The sequence below is a fragment of the Oreochromis niloticus genome, linkage group LG20 (genome assembly GCF_001858045.2).
Source record: "Oreochromis niloticus isolate F11D_XX linkage group LG20, O_niloticus_UMD_NMBU, whole genome shotgun sequence".
NCBI lineage: Eukaryota > Metazoa > Chordata > Actinopteri > Cichliformes > Cichlidae > Oreochromis > Oreochromis niloticus.
The window spans coordinates 36935582-36958977 of NC_031984.2; the positions used below are offsets into that span (position 1 = coordinate 36935582).

Genomic DNA, 23396 nt, shown 5'->3' on the forward strand with positions numbered 1-23396 from the left:
TTAAATCTGGGACTTTCCAACATTTGACCTTAGAACTGAAGAAGCTTCTCGGATGAGAGCTGAAACGTCTTCAAGCAACTAAAAAGTCCAGACGCTTTTCTTTCCAAGCTCCTTAGACTAATTCTAGTATACTTCCAATATTCTCTTGTATTCAGTTCAGTTTATTTTTATTCATACATTATCACTTCACAACAACCGTCACCTCAAGGTGCTTTATACTATATACAATATAAGAGAGAAACCCCAACAATCAGAAAAACTGAGCAGTACTTTGTAACAATGGGAAGGAATAACTGTGTTTTTTATTGTTGTTTTATTTGAACAAGAACAGACTTTCTGCAGAACCAGACTCAAAGAGGGGCAGCCTTTCACTACTTTGGTGGGTCAAGAGAAAAACAAAATGAAAGAGATGCAAGACCAAAACACAATGGGAGAGAGGAGACAAACATTAATGACGACATTCATAACCATCAGGATTAAATAGAGATGAAAGGAGAAAAAATGTTCAACGCAACAAGGAAAGTCCACCACAGTCCCTGTGCGTATAGCATAACCAAGTGACTTTCAAAGTAGAGATGGTTTCAGCCAACACCAAACTGGGAGCCTGATAGCTGAAGGTTCTGCCTCACATTCTGCTTTTAGAAAGCAAGTGCTCTGTTGGGGTGATACAGTACTAAAAGGTCTTTAGGATATCAGGTGTCATCATATCCTACGAAAGAAGAATTTTAAATTTTATTCTAGATACAAAAACCCGACCCCATGGGATCACAAGCTAGTGTCCTATTGGTCCCAATCCTCAGGTAAATTGCGTCAGGAACACTATCTGGAATAAAATCCAAATCAAACATACAGATCCATCTCATATAAATTTTATTTATATAGCACCAAATCACAACAACAGTTGCCTCGCGGTGCTTTATATTGTAAGATAAAGACCCTACAATAACAATACTAGAGAAGACAACAATCAAACGGCCCCCAGTAAGAAAGCACTTGTCAACAGTGCGATGAAAAAAAACTCCCCTTTAAACAGGAAAAAAAAACCTTTTAGAGAATGTGGCTCAGGGAGGGGCAAACTTTTGCTGTGACTGGTTGGGAGTGCAGGACCGAAGACAGGACAAAGACACACAGTGAAAGAACCAGAGATTAATAATAACTAATAATTCAATACAGAGTGGTGTACAAAGACATGGTGAGTGAAGAAAAAACACTCAGTGCATGATGGGAAACCCCAGCAGCCACAGCACAACTACGGGAGGATTCAAGGTCACCTGTTGCAGCCTTAACTACATACTATAGTCTGTTTCATTAGACATAATGATTCCAGGTCTTTGACTTTGAAACATGCCTTGAACATGTGTCCTGGATAGTGTGGATAATGTGCAGAGCAAAGAAAACATACACTGTTCTCTCATAACATTTCTAATAACACTACCTTAGGGGCCATGTACAGTGTAGAAAGTACATTATACAGATCCCAGCACAGAACGGTGTAGAAATCCATCACCAACTCTGGAGTATGAAGCAGACTCCTTGGTTATCCTTTAGCTACTGAAATGTGTGTATAGCTATTTATACTGGTACAGCCTGACTGACATTTATCAGTTTCTGTGCCTACAATGTTTTTATGTGAAAAAACAAACAAACAAACAACCAAAAAAAAAAAACCACAATACAAAAATAAATACAAATTCTGTCTCATATCACCATTCAGCTCTGACACTTCAGGACACAGGGTCCCATTTCATGCTGGCAGCAGATCCTTAGGGTGCAGTTGGTTAAGAGGTGGCGCATCCGGTCTCTGCCTTGTTCCGGCACATCCCGTGGATACCCTGAAATCATTGTGTTCTTCCAGCCAGTCCTGTGCTGCTCCTGCCACGTGGCAGGTGCAGAATTTTAACACAATCCCCATTGCTGGTAAAAACTCTGAAAGTTATCAAGGAATCAAATTTTAACAGCACATAATGTTCACTTTGTTAATTCCTGTAACTACAAACTAGAGCTCAACGGAATCATAAAATGAGTCAAAAAAAACAAACTGGTAATACAATGTCATTTACTCATTTTAATGGTTAAAAAAATACTTCTTTGCGCAGAGACAACAGTAATTCCCCGTTGACTGACAAACGGGATCAAAAAAATGATGGCCACCAAATGATAACAGGTGGAGCAAGATAAGATGAGGTAAATGTTTTTGAGGAGAAAAAAAAAGGCACAATTTACAATCAATCATGCCCCAATGCACAATGATGATGATAATAATAATAATAATAATAATAATAATAATAATAATAATTAATAATAATAACAACAACAACAACAACAATAATAATCATCAGTACAGCTCAAACAAAAACAGGAAATCTGCAACAATACAGACCAGTCATATTTTACAAGGCAAATGTTGACCATCAGGCTTCTCCTGTGTTCTCTACCATACTTAAGTTTCTGGCAACACTTTGAAAGCTGTGGCCCTGCTGCTCACACTATACAAACAGCAGTTCTACAGTGCACTGAAACTTCAGCATACTATCTGACCACCAGACATGACACACAGAGTTTGGAGGGCCCAATGCAATCATCATGGCAGAAGGCACCACAGCCTTGGCACATGATCATGGCCTTGAGGCGGCACGAGCACTTGAGTGCCACTTCCTCTGCTGTACTGTCAGTAAAGGCCTGAATGCTGAGGGTAGTCTGGCTGGGACCCAAGCGGGGGTGCAGCTGCAGCACACTGTCTGCCATGCTCCGGGAAAAACTGCTGTTGTCCATCACTGAGACATTGGCTGTGTAGCTTACCCCTCCAACACCTCCACCTTGCTTGGGGAGCTTCCCATAAAGATGGAAGGGAAGGGAGGGAGCGGAGGGTGAGGGAGAACAGGAGGAAGAGGGAGACGCAGAGGAGTAGGGAGCTTTGCTGTGATCTTTCTTTGCCATCCTGGCCAAAGTAAACTCCATGTTGATGAGTCCCTCTATCGCCCCACCGCTTAGATAGCCATCGACAGAGTTCCCAGGTTCCTTTTTGGTAACACTTAAGGGTACACTGAGTGAGGATTTGGCAATAGCTTGACAAGAGGGTCGTGCACCAACTTCATTCTTTACAGTGGGTGCAGGAGACGGGGGTTGTTGCTGAGACTGGGGAAGCTGAGATTGTGGGGGACGCCAGTTAATCTTAATAGAAGGTATCACCTCTGTTGGGCAGGTGTCTGCGTGAGGAGGAGAGGGTCCATTGCACATGGTCCTATGGGCTGACTGAGGTCTGTCGGGAATGGCTCCCTGGGAAGGCTGCTGACCATGAGACTCTTTGATAACTGCAGATTCCACAGCAGACCCAGACATGAGGTCTTGCTTACTTCTGGAGGACAAGGAACCGGTGGAGGAGGGTGGCAGAGGGGTGATGACTGGAACAGCTCCAGGGGCCTGGGGGGACTGATACTGTGGTACAGCTGGGGCTTCGATCAGACAGGAAATTGGGCGGGATGTTGGAGACTTATGGATCTGGACTGGAGTATTCAGCTCTGGGCTTGAAGATTTTGCTGAGACCTCAGGCCTGTTACGAGTCCCTGGGATTCTTGCTGCTGGTGGCCTGGGTAGGGTTCCTGGTAATCGGCTAATCTCCAGTCTGTTGGCAGAGTGTAAGGGTAGAACTTTTTCAAGAGGCAGGCTGCCCTGAAGTAACTGTGTGACCAAAGGGTTGTTGGCCTCCACACTGGACACAAGTCTGACTGAACTGGCCAGTCTTTTGGAGGCAGTTGCAGCATTTGAGTGAGTGACAGAAGACTTTAAAGCTCCACGACACTCCTCTTCAGAGCTCAGTCTGGTGGCTCTAGAGTCATCTCCAGATTCAGTTTTAACAACAGTTGTGTCCCTTAGCCCTTGTGGCAGGGGTGCAGACAGAGCATTGGAGTCTTGTGAATGGATACGGCTGTGTTGTGGCTGAGTCATGCTGCTGGGGAAGCAAGGCTGAATGACGGTCTGGCCGTGGCGGCTAGTCATGTGGGTCTGGATGACCGGTTGTTGGTTCTGAGGAGGGCTACAAATCACCAGTTGGCCATTTCTCTGAGTGTTCAATTGAGGACACCATTCGTGGCCAGGCTGCTGCTGCTCTTCCTCCTGGCTTTCATTCTCACAGTCTGAAGCGGTATCTGTTGAGTCGCTATATGTGCCAGCCTCATCTTTCTCAGCACTAGAGGAATCCACATGTTGGGGTGAAGATCCATCTGATCGCTGTCTCTCAGTGGCTGTATGGGAGAATGCCTCCTGGGGGTCAACATGGTGAGAACCATGCTGGATAACACTACCCAATCCAGCCTCCTTCCCTTGCTCCTGGTCCTTGGCATGACAAGAACTGGCCAGCGTCTGAATAACATCTACACCCTGAGCCCCAAACCTCGGAAGAGAATCTGGGATAGAGGTTTGTGCCAATGAAGGTTTTTCACAACCAACGGTTGGGCTCTCTGTGGGGGCACTGGCACCAGTTTCAACTACCTGGCTTTCTCTGGCAGACTGCATGGCTGGTGACTCAGACACATCAGGATCTGAAGAAAGTGAGGCAGCCCCATCTGTGAGTCCGTTGGAGGAGCTCTGGATACTAGCTGTGGTTGCTTCAATTAACTCTCCATCTGTCCCCCCAACTGCTTCCTCTTGCTGAGGACTTGGCGTCTGTGGGGGCTCCAAGGACATGGAGGTTGAGGTAGTGGACAATGAAGGGGAAGGCTCAGATGTAGGCTCTACATTAAGAAGCTGTAGTTGTGTTCCAGACGAATTAGTGCCTGAAGACGATCCCTGCTGTTCCATCCCACTACTTCCCCTTGTTTCATTTCCATTTTCACTTTCTTCTTCTCCACCTCCTCCTCCTCCGGGCTCGATAGGTCCTGGATGCTCTCGCGATCGTCTTCCATTGCTGCTATCCGGTAGCCCAGCACCAGGCCGCAGCCTGACCCTGGCCGGGCTTGTCCCGTCGGCAGAGGCTGCAACAGCAGCAGCGGCCTCGCGCTGGGCACGGGCTTGTTGTGCACGGGCTTTGATGTCCGCCAAGGTGCGCGCACCCCCTGTCCCCGACCGGCGCGAGCCTTCGCCGGGCGGCACGATCCGGGGACAGATCTGGTAGGTGGGGTGCCCTTTGACCCAGGGAGGTTTGATTCTGGACAGTTGAATCTAAGAAACAAACACAGGGACAGCAAGTCAAAATTTATCTGATAACAAGCAGCTATCCATTCATCTATTTAGATTACTTGTCTTTGTGCACCAAGAACTTTGTGTAACAGAAAGTAATCCTGGAGCTTTCTGGATTATTTCACTAACACTTACCCGGATAGGTGGCACCTTGGGTTCTTCTGTTGTCGGCTGCGGCTTTTCTGAACAGACACTGTCAATTGTGGTACGAAAGGACTGACGGTCGTCAAGCCGTGGCCTCTTTTCGGGGAAGCTAGAAAAGGCTTCAGTCTCATCTGGCCTTCTCTTCTGTTCTTTCAGCTGGGTGCTGGGCAGAGGGGTGGCAGCTGGACTAACAGATGGGCTGCTCTCACGGCTGCTGGTGGCAGTTCCTCCTGTGATGGAGGTGATCACAGAAGCTGTATCATCCAGGGGATCTGCAGCAACTGCAGCACTCGAGGAGGCTGAGGAGGATGAAGAAGAGTCCAGGACTCCAACAAATGTCTCCTGTCTATCAGAAGGTGAAGATGGTGAAGAAACAGGTGAAGAGGCAGATGAAGAGGAGGAGGAGGAGGACGAGGATGGAGAAGTGGTGGAAGCCAACACAGGTGCACTCTCTTCGGGGAGCAAACGAGCAGCGACTTCATGCTCTTCATTTGCGCTGGTTGAGGCTGGGCTGGGGCTGGGGCTGGGAGTTGGAGCAGGTGTGGGGGCTGGCAATGTGACTGGCTCTGGAATGGGAGAAGGCTTTGGTTCTGTAAAACCACTCTCATCTGGAAGCTCCACCCCACAATCAGTCTGCAGCACTACCTCTCCCTGAACAACTGTGTTTTCGGACATGGGAGAGCCAACAGAAACCGCTGAAATATCCATAGTTGCATTGGCCTCAGCTGCTTCTGCAGACGGCAGGGATGGAGTGGTCTTGCAGATGGTTCTGCGAGCCCTCCGGCGCAGGTCAGCCCGTGTGCGTCTCCTCATCCTACCATCTCGCCTCCGCCGACCTACGCTGCGTCTTTTGGGGGCACCGGTTGCCACCACAGTCACATCACTGTCTAGCACACTAGCTGCAACTTCGCTGGCATCACTCATGGTAAGCTTTAGTGACTCTTCTTGTGTTAGCCCAGACCTACAAGTACACAGCAACACAATTTAGCACACAGTGAATACCAGAGTGAACATGACATGTAGGCTATTGTAGGCTGATGTCTCAAATACATGTAACAGTATGGACAGAAATATAAACATTTTCAGTTAAAAGGATTCATCTTATACATACAAGTCTAGCAATAATACTGAAACGTGAACAATACATTAAATTTAGATTAAATGATTTGGCTCTTACTTTTGCCCATGATACTCTTCAAAAAACTTCTCCTTCCACACCTCTACCTTCTTTTCTTTCTCCATTTCCTGTCTGAAACGCACTTGCATCTCATGGGTGAACTCACCTAAACAGATCAAACACATGTAAAGGATTTAGCATTTTTAGTCAAAAAGGTGTTAGTAGTCATAGGAATGCTTCAGAAAATCTAAACTTTCTAATTCTCTAATTTTTATGGTAGTTTCATTTCAATGGAGAGAGACAGAATATGAACCAAATCCACATTGATTTGCATGTCTTCAGTGATTAAATAAGTGTGTGAATGTAAGATCCAAAATGCTCAGGCACAGAAAAAGTGTTTTATAAACAGGTGAATGAGGTATGTTGTATAAAGCAATTTCAGTGCTCCGGTATAATAAAAAAAAAAAAAAGCATTATATAAAGAGTCAATCCATGTACAATTCTCATCCTAGGGCAACTGATGACCATTTTATACTTTTTCCATTTCCAAATAATCTCAGCAACAGTTGCCACCTTCTCACCAAGCCTGCTGATGATCTTATAGTCCATTCCAGCCATGTGAATGTTTGCAATCTTGTCCATGACATCCTTTGATAGCTCTTTAGTCTTGGCCATGGTGGTGGAGAAGTTTGGAATGGAGGAAATGTATTATGTTGACATATGTGTTTTATATACATAATGAGTTGTGATCAGAAGTATCTGTAATTGAGCACACCCCCAATCTGTGTGAACCAGAATTCTGGCTGGGTTGTAGGTTAAATTGTAGTCAAATACTTCTTTCAATCAGTGACATGCAAATCAATTTCTAACTTATATATAATGTTCTCTTTCTGGATTTTGGTTCATATTGTGTCTCTCTCGATTACATTGAAACTACCATATACATTAAGAACTTTTCATTCCTTTGTAGGAGAGCAAACTTACAAATTCAGTCAATAAAGCTTTCAAATAAATTTAGAAGAGTGAACATGTGCTCAGGCGGTTTGATAGAAGACTTGTGCTGGCTTTGACGAGTACGATTATGACTGTAATAACAGTATTAAACACCACTGAAAAAGAAAAATGCTTCTTTCATTCCACCTAAGTTCATGATCTGTTGTTTTTGTGCTTGCTGTGTCAGAAGAGATGCTGCACCATAAATTGCAACTATGATAACATCATCTTCAGTGCTATTCTGTTATCAACTTTTTTCATTCAGAAAAATAGATGCTAATTGGGTTAAAAACGTCTTGCATGCCTTCCTAAATACATTTTTACAGTCCGAAAACTATATTGAAATAAATTCATTGAAGATCTTTTATCCTGTTTTCACAGTCACTAAGAAATCTCTATTTCTTTCATACTGAATACAAGAAGAAACTAACTGTGGGTGAGGATTCCTTTTAGACAGGAAGTTGTGGAATTGCAATAGGTGGGACACGGCCACTGGAGCAAACAGCAGATGGCCAAACAACTTGCCTAACAATCTTGTTTTACTGGCTCTGAGGCATTGGGCCATTGGTTATGTCAAACCCTACTGAGGAACAGTGATGAAGTCTCAGTAAAGCATGGCAGTCTGTCTATGACTGACCAGAAACTTACCATCACCCAGCCTCTCTTTCCAGCTCTGGGAGGCGTGGGTAAAAAATTCATTGTTAAGAGCTGAACTGCTCAGTCTGGCCATGCCATCAGGTCCAATCTACAACCAGAGACAAGATGACATAAGACAACAAGTCAATTGATGAGTACACAGTTGAGTGTTTGATGCTTTAAGCACTACACTAAAAACCTTTTTTTAGTACACATCCAAAATTATTGTATAAGGAATTTAAAATTGAATTATTCCAAGAATACAAAAAGTCCGTAGCAGAGCCGGCACACTGTTGTGCACTACTGAAATTCCTGCTGTACAGAAATATCTACAAGCTCAAAATTCTCTTTTTCTTCTTCCTCCCAGCAGTAAGTGTTAAAAATATCAGTTTTATTGGTTTCTCGTTTGCCCTGTGCTAGATATTGGCACATACAATATTACAGTAAACATAAACTGGAATAAAGAATAGAAAGACCGCTTACTTGTCGGTCCACCTCAGGCAGCAGCTGCAGCAACTGCTGTTGTGAGTGTACCGGGAAAGCTAAGAATGTCCGCGTATTGATGAGAGCTCTGATGTTGGTGTTGACTAGGATGGAGCCTGGCGTTTCAAAGTCTACATCCACCCCTCCCCGACTCCGCTTCATGGGACCTATTCATGACAAACCCCCGAGAAAACCTTTAACTCAAGATGATGTAGACAGATGCTGTAGTTCAGCTGCAAAGCAACAAAGTCATGCACTGTTCAGAGCACGAGCTTCTAGAAGAGTGTCCAGGTACCAGCCCTGGTGCATGACAACAAATCAACAAGTTTAAAAATGTGACTCTTCATGCATAAATTTATGACCTGTACACTGGTACAATCCAGCATATGATGGCTGGTGAATCAAACTTTGATTTTTTTTCAGTATGTTTTCCATGATTCTGTTGACAATGAGTATGAATTTCAATAATACTGATATCTCTTGGATCAGGATGGCCACTAGTCTGTATTCCAATTTTTTTTGCAACAGGTGTTCTTCTTGATTCTATGTGAGAGAATTCAAGAGAGGCTCTTACCTGAGGGGACATGCTCTCCATTCACCTTAAGAGGGGTGAGGACGACGCGAGGCATCATAACAGCTTTCTTCCTCTGCCTTCCTGACTGTAGAAAACAAATGGCAGACATATGCAGAAGTGCTGTTACTAGGGGAATAATGTAACTGTTCGCTTGTACCTGACTACTTATAAATAAATGCAGTTTATTTATTTGCCCATGAGTAAGTTGGCTAATAATGTTGGTGGAAGCCAAGAAAAGCAGTTAACGGAAAAAATAAATAATAATACTCAAACTCATAACAGAAAGAAAGACAGAAAGGCAGTAGCGGGGGGGGGGGACAACAACAACAACAATAACAAAAAACATTTTATTTAAATAAAAAACAAAACAAACAAAAACACCCCACACAATGGTGGAGAGGGGGGGAAAAGAAACTGGCTTCTTTTTTTTTTACTATAACCATGTTTACAGGCCATTCCAGTACTTATCTGTCTTATACACTCGACCAAACAGATAAAAAATTAATTGCTCTGCCCATCAAAAAGTCACCTGCGTGAATATGTCGCCTATCCTCAGTTACTGGACTGACAATTGTCGGTTGGAAGAATTTTACACATCGCACTGCATGTTATCACTGAAGGCATCAAAACTATGAATGAACACATATGGAATTATGTAGTAAACAAAAAAAGACGTTCCAATCTGCTACTGGAACTATGTGGGGCATCTATCTGGGCTCTAATCTGAGCTGCTGTTAACTTGTGATTTCTGAGGCTGGTGACTTGGATGAAGTTTCATCATAATGCTTGATGGTTTTTGCGACTGCACTTGGAGACACATTCAAGGTCTTAGCAATTTTCTGGACTGACTGACCTTCAGTTCTTAAAGTAATGATGGACTGACTTTTCTCTTTACTTAGCTGATTGGTTCTTGCCATAACATGAATTCTAACAGTTGTCAAATAGAGCTGTCAGCTGTGTACCAACCTGACTTTTGCACAACACAACTGACGGTCCCAGCCCCATTAAGAGTGCAAGAAATTCCACAAATGAACCCTGACATGGCACACCTGTGAAGTGAAACCATTTCAGGTGACTACATCATGAAGCTCACTGAGAGAAGACCGAGGGTTTGCAGCGCTGTCAACAAAGCAAAGGGCGGCTACTTTGAGGAACCTTTGCTAAAATAACTCCATATATCTTGCTTCATGTATTTGATATGATCAGTATGCATCTTCAATGTAGACGGGAGAAGTGAAGTAAAAATAAAGAAAAACCATTAAATGAGAACATGTGTTCAAACTTTTGACTGGTATGTTTCCTCGTCTAAATGGAGAATTCTTGAAATGTGTCATTTTATAGTTAATCGTTGATGTAGGACAGACTGTTCTAAAAGCTGAGTGAAAAGCCTTCAAGAGATTCAGTCGCAGCAGTGAGGCGGACTTTAGCTCTGGCACATGACATCAGTTCTATCGGCTCCCTGCTAAATGCAGAATTAAATACAAACTCTGATGATATAAATATAATCTGTCATCTCAAAAAACTAAATGATCAGGTTTGATCATAGCCCTCATAGTACTGCATCACCCCAAAAGAGCTGACAAAAATGTTGTTGTGAACTAGAACTATAGAAATAAAACTAACCTCAACTAATACAGAAAAATTATGCTCAACAGTTTTAAATGTTTTTCATTTTTAGCAAAATAAGCCAAACGGTAAATGGAGCATTTCCTATATAGAACTTTTCTATTCTAGCTGAGCGCTCTTAACACAACATGCTTCATTCACACCAACATTTTTTTTCTAGCCAACATTTACACTCTTGATAGTACCTTGGGGTTAGTATGTTGCTCAAGGGATTTGGTATGCAGACTGGAATCAAACCACCAGCCTTTTGATTAGCAGATCAACTGGTCTACCTTTTGAGCTAAATTATATACATTTCTTTTGATTCTGGTATATCAAAAATGATTCTGAAATGAATGAATTAAGTGTTGCATATCTATGTTACACACAATTAGGCAGCAGCACAGTATAAGTACCGTACAGCATGACATTGCAGACTGCTTAAAATGTCTGACTACTAAACACATCACATTTCCTTGTAGACATGGAGCCACAAATAGTGTCATGCAGGGCTCTACCTGTCTTGAGCGGCTCAGTCTGGTCTGTGCGTGCTGGGTCTGCTGTGTGTCAGTGCGACCCTGCTGTCCTGCTGACCTGCTGAGGCGAGTCTGAGGCTGGCTGCTGGGAGCCTGTAGCTCCACAGAGCAGGAGGCACTGGATGAACTCTCATCAACCGAAGCTTCAAGCCAGAGAGAAAAAAAAAAAAAAATCACTATTCCACATGTTTCTAAACAGCAGAGATAGACTTGACATTTACAAGGTGGGCATGCAGCCACAAGTAGCAAAGAACTTACATTTTTTAGGTCTTAACCAAGACCATGAAATGGCTTCTACCCAAACTCAAGCTTATTTGTGGCTTCTACCAAATATTTACAAATTTGACCTTAATCTGTATTAATGACACCATTATTGCCTTCAGTCTAGCAAATTTGTTACTTTAAAATAAATAAATAAAGTACGTAAAAGCCTCTTTGTACAGTTCTGTCAACAGCTGCATAACAGGGGCCAAGGAATCAAGTCATCTTCTCGATTTACATGGTCTGGAGTGACAGACACTCTTTATCTGCAAGGCCACATCAGACTCGGACGTCCTAATTAATTCAATGTAACGAACACATCCGAGAATATAAATGTGCTAAAATTGGTACATCTTACTGATATGCAGTTTAGTACACAGGACACTATCCTGCCATCATTTACTGTTTACCTTCTGTGTTAGTTCTCCGACTAGCAAAACACCACTGCTGAACTGGAGCTGCAAACAACTAGACTAACAGAATGACTGCATAGCATCATGAAGGAAAAGACAAAGGGATGTGGTATGCACACTAAGAGGTGACCAGCACAAGGCTTAATGTTACCATCATTGTCCACACTGGCAGCAGCAGTAGTCTCAGTGGAGTCGCAGCTCTCCTGTTCAGCGGCCTCAGTGGGACCAACCGGGGCCACGGCTGAGCCTGCTGCCGGGGTGCTGCTGCTGGAAGCTGGGGGTGTCGTACCCCCAGCCTGCTCTGATGGTGTCTCTGACTCCGAGGTTGCCTTTGTCCACTGGAGAGCGTTTTTCTACAGAGCAAAAGAGTACAGAGTAGGCGATGCCCTTCTTAAAAACAGTATTGTCTGCAGGCATAATGTACACTGTCAAATCCAACAGTGCAAAGAAGATTTTAAAAAAATCAAAACATCACGTCACTGTTTAGGAAAAAAAGTGGAGCTCTTCAGGAGCTACTGGTACAAATACTTAGTAATAAGTCAGTGACCAAGTACTTTTGTAGCAAAGACTCACCACACTGTGAATATAACCAACACAAACTGAGAGTTGCAGCAGAATTTGGGAGAATGTTATTTTGGGAATTTCTGATTCAGTACCTTGAGAGTAAAAAGACTCATTCGTCCAGGTAGCTTGAAGAAGATACTGTTCTTGACTCGATCGCCTCTCACTTGGGAATGCAGCATGGTGACCAGGCAGGCCAAAGGAGCTGTACCACTGTACACATACGTACACGTACACACACACACACACACACACACACACACACACACACACACTTATAGCTCCTGTGGCTAGATATGTCACTCCAACATTTTATACACGAATTCCACAGTTGGGTGCATCTACTCCCTTAGTATTTTTCTTTACAGTCATGTTCATTGATGCGGCTATTAAACACCTGGAACTTGTTACTATGTTGCCAGGTGTTTCTGCTCAGGAAATAAGTGGGGGGTTTTAACTAGATAACTATTGTTTTAAAATGGGGCTATATTGTTATAAATATATTAATATAATTAATACAGTCAATAATGTGGAAGAAATAATAATAACAAGAGTAATATTAATAATAATAACAATACTAATATTAATAATTAAAGCTCCAAACAGCATAAGCGAGTGCCCTTTCACCCTGGTGGGCCTTCAACCGTGACATGGTCGAGCCAACTATGCCCGCTAGGTGGTGATGGAGAAGTTTGGGAATGATTAATCTGGATGTCTTCGAGTTACAGCAGCTTCATATTTCATGGCGATTGATCGAAACTTGGTGTGTCACCATGACCAAGCCGTTTCACAAAAACCCAATTGTAAAAATGGGCATATCAACATGTTCAGAACATGACTGTCATCAATGCCTGTGAAGTTTGGGAGAAACTGTACTAGATTTTATTGAGTTTTAGCAATTTTGTGTTCCGTGGCGAAACATTGAAATGCTCCCAGGGTCACACTCTCTGACAAAAACTCAGTATGCAATGTGACCGGTTAAGCGTTAAGGAGTTGTCCTTAAAGCTTTCCTGGACAAACTTGAGGTTCCTGACATAAACCGTCTGGAAACTGTAGTCCAAAGTGTAAAAGATGTTCATGCACATTATGTTGGTACCAAACAAAAAAAAGGGTTTTAGAATTCTCAAATATTTGTGACCATTTGCTGTAACATATACAATAATATGTACTGAGCAACATACCTTCTGTTTAGATCAGCAGCAGGCCAAATCGTCCATGTAAAGAGGGGGAAAAAAAACTAAGTTATAAACACAGTGACACGTCAGCTAATATGTGATCAGTTCATTTCCTGCTAAAAACAGAATAAGAGAAATAAAAATATATAAATGCATCATCCAACTAAAAAGTTAAAATTCTGTGAATTTGTAAACCACAATGTTTCAGAAAAAACTACTACTACAATTTCAGCACCACATATAGTTCGTCATCAATCAATCAATCAGTATTTCATCTAAGATTACACTACTACTTATAAATATGGCTTTTTCAATCCGGATAAGTAATGGACAAATAGTTGTCACTGTCACACTCTCAATGCACTTTATCATCGATCCTCATCTGTTATTTGCAGCCTGTTATTATTATTATTATCAGCTTGCAAATTCTTGTGTGCGTGCATGAGTGTGCGTGTTTCTGACCTCATCTCCTTCAGTCCCTTGGTCTGGATGACATGCAGAATTTGTTTGGGAGTCATGGGTGCATCTGAAAAGTTCTCTAAAACCTGTAAAAGATTTTAAGAAAACAAACTGTCAAACACCTCTCCGTGAATCGCTACCTTATCGTGGTGGAGGGGTTTGTGTATCCCAGGGGCTATGTTGTCTGGGGGCTTTTTCCCCCTGGTAGGGTCTCCCATGGCAAATTGGTCCTGGGTGAGGGACCGACAAAGAGCAATTCAGAAGACCCTTATGAAGAGAACATCGAGGGAACAGTTTACCCTGCCCGGGATCAGGTTACCGGGGCCCCGCCCTGGAGCCAGGCCCGGGGAGGGTGCCCGAGGGCGAGCGTCTGGTGGGCACAGCCCGAAGAGGAGACATGGGCCCATCCTCCCGCAGGCCTACCACCCACAGGAGGCGCCATAGGGGTCGGGTGCATTGTGTGCCGGGAGCGGAGGCCCTGGCGGACTGATCCCCGGCTGCCAAGACTGGCAATAGGGACATGGAATGTCACCTCTCTGGTGGGGAAGGAGCCTGAGTTAGTGCGTCAGGTTGAGAGGTACCGGCTAGATATAGTCGGGCTCACCTCTACGCATGGCTTGGGCTCTGGAACCAGTCTCCTGGAGAGGGGCTGGACTCTGTCTCAGTCTGGAGTTGCCCCTGGTGAGAGGCGGCGGGCTGGGGTGGGTATTCTAATATCCCTCGGCTTGCTGCCGGTACGTTGGGGTTTTTCCCGGTGGATGAGAGGGTTTGTTCCCTGCGCCTCAGGGTCGGGGAACGGGTCCTGACTATCATCTGCGCTTATGCGCCGAGTGGGAGTTCAGAGTACCCAGCCTTCTTAGAGTCCCTGGGGAGGGGGTGCTGGAAGGTGCCCCACCTGGAGACTCTGTTGTCCTGCTGGGAGACTTCAATGCTCACGTGGGTAACGACAGCGAGACGGGGAGGGGCGTGATTGGGAGGAATGGCCTCCCTGATCTGAATCCGAGCGGTGTTTTGTTATTGGACTTCTGTGCAAATCATAGTTTGGCCATAACGAACACCTTGTTCGAACATAAGAGTGTCCATAAGTGCACGTGGCACCAGGACGCTCTAGGCTGCAGGTCGATGATCGATTTTGTAATCGTATCACCAGACCTGCGACCATACGTTCTGGACACTCGGGTAAAGCGAGGGGCTGAGCTGTCAACTGATCTCCACCTGGTGGTGAGTTGGATCAGGTGGCAGGGGAGGACGCTGGACAGACCCGGTGCACCTAAACGCATAGTGAGGGTGTGCTGGGAACGTCTAGCAGAGAGCCCAGTCCGCGAGATCTTCAACGCACACCTCCGGCAGAGCTTCAACAGAATTCCGAGGGAGACTGGGGACATTGAGCCCGAATGGACCATGTTCAGCGTCTCCATCGCCGAAGCTGCTGCATTGAGCTGCGGCCGCAAGGTGGTTGGTGCCTGCCGTGGTGGTAATCCCCGAACCAAATGGTGGACACCAGAGGTGAAGGGAGCCACCAGGCTGAAGAAGGAGTCCTATCGGGCTTGGTTAGCCTGTAGGACTCCAGAGGCAGCCGACAGGTATCGAAAGGCCAAGCGGAATGCGGCTCGGGCAGTGGCTGAAGCAAAAACTCGGGTGTGGTAGGAGTTCGGAGAGGCCATGGAAAAAGACTTTCGGACTGCCTCGAAAAGATTCTGGCAAACCGTCAGGCGTCTCAGGAGGGGAAAGCGGTGCTCTACCTGCACTGTGTATAGCGCTGGCGGAGCGCTGCTGACGTCGACTGAGAAAATTGTCAGGCGGTGGAAGGAATACTTCGAGGACCTCCTTAATCCCACTGACACGTCTTCCGAGGAGGAAGCAAAGTCTGGGGATGAGGGGAATGACCCGCCAATTTCCGGGGGCGAGGTCACTGAGGCAGTTAAACAACTCCTTGGTGGCAGAGCCCCTGGTGTTGATGAGATAGGCCCTGAGTTCCTGAAGGCTCTGGACGTTGTAGGGCTGTCCTGGTTGACACGCCTCTACAATGTTGCGTGGAGATCAGGGGCAGTACCCCTGGACTGGCAGACCGGGGTAGTGGTCCCCATCTTTAAGAAGGGAGACCGGAGGGTGTGTTTCAACTACAGGGGGATCACACTCCTCAGCCTCCCTGGGAAAGTCTATGCCAGGGTGCTGGAAAGGAGAGTTCGTCCGCTAGTCGAACCTTGGATACAGGAGGAACAATGCGGTTTTCGTCCTGATCGCAGAACACTGGACCAGCTCTTTATCCTCTCAAGGATACTTGAGGGTGCATGGGAGTTTGCCCAACCAGTCTACGTGTGTTTTGTGGACTTGGAGAAGGCATTCGACTGTGTCCCTCGGGGTGTTGCGGGAGTATGGGGTGTCTGGCCCATTGCTACGGGCCATTCGATCCCTATACAACCGTTGCAAGAGTTTGGTTCGCATTGCCGGCAATAAGTTGGACTCGTTCCCGGTGGGTGATGGGCTCCGCCAGGGCTGCCCTTTGTCACCGGTTCTGTTCATAATTTTTATGGACAGGATTTCTAGGCGCAGCCAAGTGGCGGAGGGCTTTCACTTCGGTGGCCTCAGAATCTCATCTCTGCTTTTTGCGGATGATGTGGTTCTGTTGGCTTCATCGGGTGAGGGCCTCCAGCTCGCACTGGAATGGTTCGCAGCCGAGTGTGAAGCAGCGGGAATGAGGATCAGCACCTCCAAATCTGAGGCCATGGTTCTCAGCTGGAAAAGGGTGGAGTGCCCACTCCGGGTCAGGGATGAGTTCCTGCCCCAAGTGGAGGAGTTCAAGTTTCTCGGGGTCTTATTCGCGAGTGATGGGAGAAGGGAGCCGGAGATCGACAGACGGATTGGTGCTGCGGCTGCAGTGATGCGGACGCTGCACCGGTCCGTCGTGGTGAAGAGGGAGCTGAGTGTAAAAGCGAAGCCCTCAATTTACCGGTCGATCTACGTCCCTACCCTCACCTATGGCCACGAGCTGTGGGTAGTGACCGAAAGAACGAGATCGCGGATACAAGCGGCAGAAATGAGCTTCCTCCGAAGGGTGGCTGGCCTCTCCCTTAGAGATAGGGTGAGAAGTTCGGCCATCCGGGAGGGGCTCAGAGTAGAGCCGCTGCTCCTCCACATTGAAAGGAGCCAGTTGAGGTGGTTCGGGCATCTGACAAGGATGCCTCCTGGGCGCCTCCTGGGTGAGGTGTTCCAGGCATGTCCCACCGGGAGGAGGCCCCGGGGCAGACCCAGGACACGCTGGAGAGATTATATCTCTCGGCTGGCCTGGGAACGCCTTGGTGTTCCCCCGGATAAGCTGGAGGAGGTGGCTGGGGAGAGGGAGGTCTGGGCTTCTCTGCTTAGGCTGCTGCCCCCGCGACCCGGCCTCGGATAAAGCAGATGAAGATGAATGGATGGATGAAACTGTCAAACACTCCACTAATAAAATACCTAAATACAAGGTTAGCATTATTATATGGACTTCAGCTTACAATATAAAAGGTCTTGAGGTGACTGTTGTTGTGATTTGCCATTATATAAATAAAATTATTTTATGTTGTATAATTTTGTGCATTAAACACCAGAAAATGAAATTCAGATTTATTCCGTCATGCTGCAAAACAAAACAGGTAAAATAACACAAAAAGATATTTTGGGTGCAATTTACATTACAGTCAAAGGAATTTGCAAAGAAAAGCGTCTGGACTTCTTTGAGTTGCTTGAAGACGTTTCACCTCTCATCCGAGAAGCTTCTTCAGTTCTAAGGTCAAATGGCCGAGAGTCCCAGATTTAAACCCAGTGGGAGTATCCCCCCAAAGAGGGACAAAGGACCCCCTGGTGATCCTCTAATCACAGGATCACCAGGATCACGTTTCACCTTCTCGGATGAGAGGTGAAACGTCTTCAAGCAACTCAAAGAAGTCCAGACGCTTTTCTTTGCAAATTCCTTTGACTACGATGACCTGGATGACTGAGAACCTTCACAGACACAATTTACATTACATATAAATACTTTTTATTACACAGACACACACGTATGTAAAGTTAAGAAAAGCATCCTAAAGTTTTTTTTATATCAAGTATGCTCATTTCTGAGCTTTTCAATGATCAGGGTACAAATGTACAAAAAGACTACTGAGGGTTTTTTGCCATACTGATGCCAAGGAACCTAAACCTGTTTACACAAGTTTTAATTTAAGTGAAGTCAAGAGCAACTGCCTAAGAAGTAAGGCAATTAGCTTTGACATAATGGGTTAAACGTAGCTGAACTGAGGAGAAAGAGTCCAGGGTGTGGACAACTAATTCAAGCAAATAAAGAAGGAAATCCAGAGTCAAATACTTTTAGGTCTAAGCAGCAGAGCTGAGTAGATGAAGCTGCAGACTGAGGCGGAGCAGCGTGGATTCTGACAAAATGGACACTCCTAGATGTTTTAGTGTTAAAGGAGTATAGCACACGAAAGTGGTCATGTTGTACTAGAGAAAGAGATTTCCTATATTGAGCATGCAATTCTGTCATGTAGCCTTCGTGTTGCTAGGATGTTGGTCAATTTGTAGTTATTCGTTCAAAATTATTCAAAACTAAAGATTTAAGTAGACCAATTAAATCGCAGCTAACCGTGAGGCTTGTGAGAAAAAAAATTCATGAAAAAGGGAACAGATGATGAGCTCCAAACGATCACTTAAAAGTCTAGACTGCCTCCACACACAGCACCTGTGCCCTCCAGAAACTTAGACAAATCCTCATTTGACTCTGAAAATGTGATCAATTCAGAAATTTGACCAAGATGACGCACGTAGTGAACATTTTGTAGATGAAAAAGATTATCACAGAGAACAGTAACATATAATTTTTATAAAGGTTTTAAATTTAAATGCACTGACACAACTAGACAGCTGCACTGTCTTTGGGTTCTTAGAAAGGGAAAAAACAAAAATGAAATCATAAGATTAATGTGTTGAGTAATTAATCAAAATAGTGACAATTGATCCTTGTTTTTTTTGGCTTTCTGTACCCAGAACGTTTTGCTTCTGTCTATTACATGAACTAAAAACATGTTTCCAGCTTCCAGGAAGTGGAAATGAAACGACACTCTAAAAATATATATTTTTTGGAAAACTAAAGTTCCCTAAAAAGTTGTATAATTTCGATTAATAAAAAGATGTTTCCCATCAAACCTCTAATAATACAATGGTCAGTTCAGAGCTTTATTTTTCCCCTTTGTAAATCTGATGAATTGAAATGGAACGGCTGACACACGATTAGTATCTGTTTAGAGTGTTTCTTAAATTGCAGATTTTCTGCAAATCCCATTCTGATATTCTGAGTGTGCAGAATATCTGTGATTGTCTGGCAGATCCTCACCAATGTTCAGGCCAGGCTTCAGTGTTCTGTAAGTACTTAATGGTGGATCTTTATCTTTCAAAGCTAACAGTGATAGTGAGAATCGCTCCGATGATTCTACACTGCCTCGCCTGCTGACTGCTTTGGGGAGGTGAATAAGCTGAGTTTGGGGCACTACCACGACTGGTCTCTAATCTCAAAGTCTTCTTGCTGTCCAGAACTTGACTTGGCTGATAAACTTGCCAGAAGTTTGCAAGTCCTAAATATCAGATACTGGAAATCCACAGTTAGAAATACTTTGAAGTTTTTTCTAAAAAAAACAAACAAACAGTATAATCTTTGTTTCAGATCCTCAATCAGCTGCTTATAGGTCCTCATTGTTATCACAGGGCTCGGGGAAACGAACGAAAAATATAATGGGTAAAAGCTTAAAAAGTAAGAGAACTCACAGAAATTGTGCAAATGTCACATTTTAAAATCACACATTTTCTTGAACGCTTGTTGCAGGTGTTCAAAAGTCGGCAGGTTACAGAAACAGCTGTGATGGCCTTCTAGAGGTGCCAATATGCCCTCCGCAGTGGTCGCTTCACTCTACGCCATGCCGTCTAAACACAGGTGCAGTCATTTATACTTGCTGTTAAAGCACAAGAAGCCACTGCAGTAGTCTCCTAAATGATAGGTGTCACTTCTCTCGCCAAGACTTTGTCAAGTGTTTTGTTTTTTTGAAATATTCTTTGCACAAACTCAAGTTTTCATACAACTGCAACATCTCACTGTGTGTCAGCATGTCGCTGAGCCTCTATGCAGGTTTATCATTAAAATGGCGGCACAATCGTACACGTGTCTTCAACCCAGTAGCGATGGCCGTGCGCAACACGCCAGGTTACAAAAATCAAGAGGTGCACGACCAACTGACATGCCACAAAGGTTGTGTGGCGCAACACAGGGTGTGATCTTCATCAGACACAAGCGAGACAAGCAATGAAAACGTGTACCCCCCGAAAGAAAACGAAGCCAATGAAATCCAGCTATCCATAAAATGTGCCAGCACATGTCAATCACTGCCACACCGCACAGCTTCAAGTTTCCTCAACTAGTCTGGACAAAGAACCCTGAAGGACAGATGAAAAAGATAAGAGAGCATCAAAACAAAAAACACATTTCTGAGCGCCTAGTGATCTGTTGTTTAGAAACACCTCAGCAGCAGTTATGTGAACCAAGAACGAATCAGAGTTCATGCAACATTGTTTCTCCACAAACTGCAGTATAACTAAAGCATGATGGCCAAGAAAACACTGCAATGGTTTTGAATGATCCAACATCAACTGAGATGTCCGTAAAAGTGTACAGTATGACAGCATATCTACAAAGACGCACTAAAATGCCAAACGCTATAAACACTAAGTAACAAAGGCTTCAGGATTAGCATACTGGACTAAACAACTTGCTTGCTGCTGCACAGAGGCAAATATCCCAGAGGAAGATCAAACTGCCCATTTTCACAGTTTTCATATCTGAAAAGGATTATTTCCTGATGAAGATTGTGAACATTTCTCATACTTTTCCCTGAGAAAATATGTTTAAACATGTAGTCAACAGTGTGAGGTTTTTGCATACACTTCCAACTACTTTAATGCAGCTAGATTGAGTCCCACAATCTAAACTTCTGAAAAAGACTCCTTTAGGTTGGCACACCTTTAACAGTGTTCTGTTCCTGACATTTCAGTTTCCAGTAGTGGTGAAATGGACATGAGTATTGAGGGCGCTGTTTCTAATGTTTTGCCCACCACATGTTATGTTCCGGCTTTGAGGAGTAAAGAAGAGGGCCTAGTTTGCCAAAACACAGCTAGCGAAGCCATTTACCTTAGCCGGTCTGAGCTTCACCCCAAATTTACAGTCATGAATCTGCCTTATCTGCCATGCGACCAGTTTCACAGCTGTGCATTTCCATGGTTTCATGTGCACTTATTACATCTACCATAACCAACCCAACCCCGATCCCGCTAGTGCCTAACGTGTCATTTGTAGTGATATAATGGGACTAATATTTGATTTGTGCCCGACGTTGTTGGTGCGCGTTGTAGCGTTTAGCCTGCTGTACCGGACGGCTTGTTTTTACACAAGACACCATTCAGCACTAACGCCGATTGCCATTAAAGCTGAGTTAGTGAATAACCTTAGCTGTTAGCTTTGCTAACGTTAGCGTGCATTATCGTCAACAACATTCACGGCATTGAACAAAATGTGCACTACATTAAAGTGCACATTTGGGTTTAACAGATTCAGTGATATGGAGGTACATCGGGCAGTAAACCTGCATTAGAGTTTACATAACTTTTCTTCTTCTTCTTTATTTGATTTTATTTTAGTTTTTACTCAAGTTGCTGGAATGGTAATAAGCGTAAAGCTAGCAAGCTAGCTCCCTAGCAAACAAAGAGCTCAAAACAGGAGACGTGCATGTTAGCATGCTAGCCAGCGTTAGCATACTGCGTCACGTAGCTTTTTGTGTCAATAGCAGAAAGAAACGGGAAAAGATGGAAAATGTAGCTACGTTCTTCCATATATATTAAATGCAACACTTCTGGCTGTATTTAGGTTGTTAGGTTGGGGTAACGCCACAGTGCCGATAGCTAGCTACTACAGCAGAAACCAGGCTGTAGTCGTGAGCAGAATAACGAAACCAACACATCTAGACCCATCAATTCACATTAAACCACACATATTTCGCATGTAGCTGAATACATTAAAAAAATAGATTACCATGCGAGCAGCCTCAGCCCAGGTCCGCTCCTTCTTTCTCTTTTGTTTGTCCTTCATTTCCTCTGCGCTGGTGTTTGCGGCTAGTCGCTGTGTGTCTACAAAGCAACCTCAAAATACGATGGCGGTTTAGTTGTTTAGCAAAGATGCTAACTACGCTATTAGATAACTGTGCAGATGCCAGTCAAGAGCTTCCTTTTAGCTCGGCTCAACGCTGCGGTGTCTGCGAGTCTCTCAGAATCGCTATTCTGTCTTAATTAGCTCGACATACATCGTCTTTCTAGCGTATAAGCCGTGTGGACGAAAGGGATGACTGTGCTGCTGCAGGACAAGCCTCTCTGGAATGCAACAACCAGGTCAAAGGTCAAACCGTCCGCAGGAATGCAACAAAACAAGCCCTGCCCTCCGCTTTCATATCCTGCAATTAACCACATTTTGCATGCAAACTATCTGATATTTTCAGAGTTAAGATCGCATGTAGTGATGGAGCTCATATGAACAGAATAATCTTTAATTCAGGGTGAATTAATAATCTTTTACAATTAATTCAATACGGTTTCAGTTATTAAAAAGTAAAGGCTGGAGCCTTAAAATATGTCTGCAAATAGCAGATAACTCGGGCCCAATGAATACACATCGGAACCAAGACAATTAGGACACTAAGATTTAATTTTGGACCATGGTAAGTCATTAAACGTGTAACAGATACTCAGTGCAAGGGTGTTGTATTAGAGTACTTCAGAATACTGTACATATACCTCAGAAATATATGTAGACAGCTTTTTGTGAAAGATGCTCCTCACTGCTGCACTGTGCATATACACTCAGTAGGCAGTTCATTATGCATACCAAAGGCTCATATACATGCATTGCTAATCAGTAACTCAATGCATTTAGGCATATCGACAGGGTCAAGAGGACCTACTTGTTGTGGCCATTTTTGTTGAAGGTTTATAAATCGCAATTTGTATTCATTTTTGTTTTTTCTTTAAAGTTGTAAGAATATGCTGACCTAGTTTTGTTATGTAAATTCGTAATTAATTTTATTTTTGGAAAAGTTTTTGGAAGGTGATTGGTTTATTAGCTTATGGACCCTCCCATTAATCAAGGGATTAAGAGCACCCTGGAGGGGTGTGATAAAGATGTTTTTTTTTTTTGTTTGCCAA

At 44.1% G+C, this 23396-nt stretch overlaps 1 protein-coding gene across 1 annotated transcript; it reads right to left on the reverse strand.

Annotated features, from left to right (window-relative positions):
* Window positions 1-150: 150 nt before the first annotated feature.
* asxl1 (ASXL transcriptional regulator 1) lies at window positions 151-22601 on the reverse strand. The gene is made up of 12 exons (XM_005465660.4): window positions 22234-22601; window positions 14136-14218; window positions 13680-13682; window positions 12594-12711; window positions 12089-12290; window positions 11246-11406; window positions 9123-9207; window positions 8549-8715; window positions 8078-8174; window positions 6497-6602; window positions 5311-6280; window positions 151-5157 (listed from the first exon to the last, which is right to left on the reverse strand). The coding sequence occupies exons 1-12, from the start codon at window positions 22288-22290 to the stop codon at window positions 2530-2532; spliced, it is 4677 nt and encodes a 1558-aa protein (XP_005465717.1). The 5' UTR covers window positions 22291-22601; the 3' UTR covers window positions 151-2529.
* Between the last annotated feature and the right edge of the window lie 795 nt (window positions 22602-23396).

Coding starts and splice junctions, on each gene's coding strand:
- asxl1 (XM_005465660.4), bottom strand. CDS start 22,290: ATGAAGGACAAACAAAAGAGAAAGAAGGAGCGGACCTGGGCTGAGGCT. Junction 11,407..12,088: donor TGCCAGTGTGGACAATGATG/GTAACATTAAGC, acceptor TCTGGCTTGAAG/CTTCGGTTGATGAGAGTTCA. Junction 9,208..11,245: donor GACTGAGCCGCTCAAGACAG/GTAGAGCCCTGC, acceptor TGTTTTCTACAG/TCAGGAAGGCAGAGGAAGAA.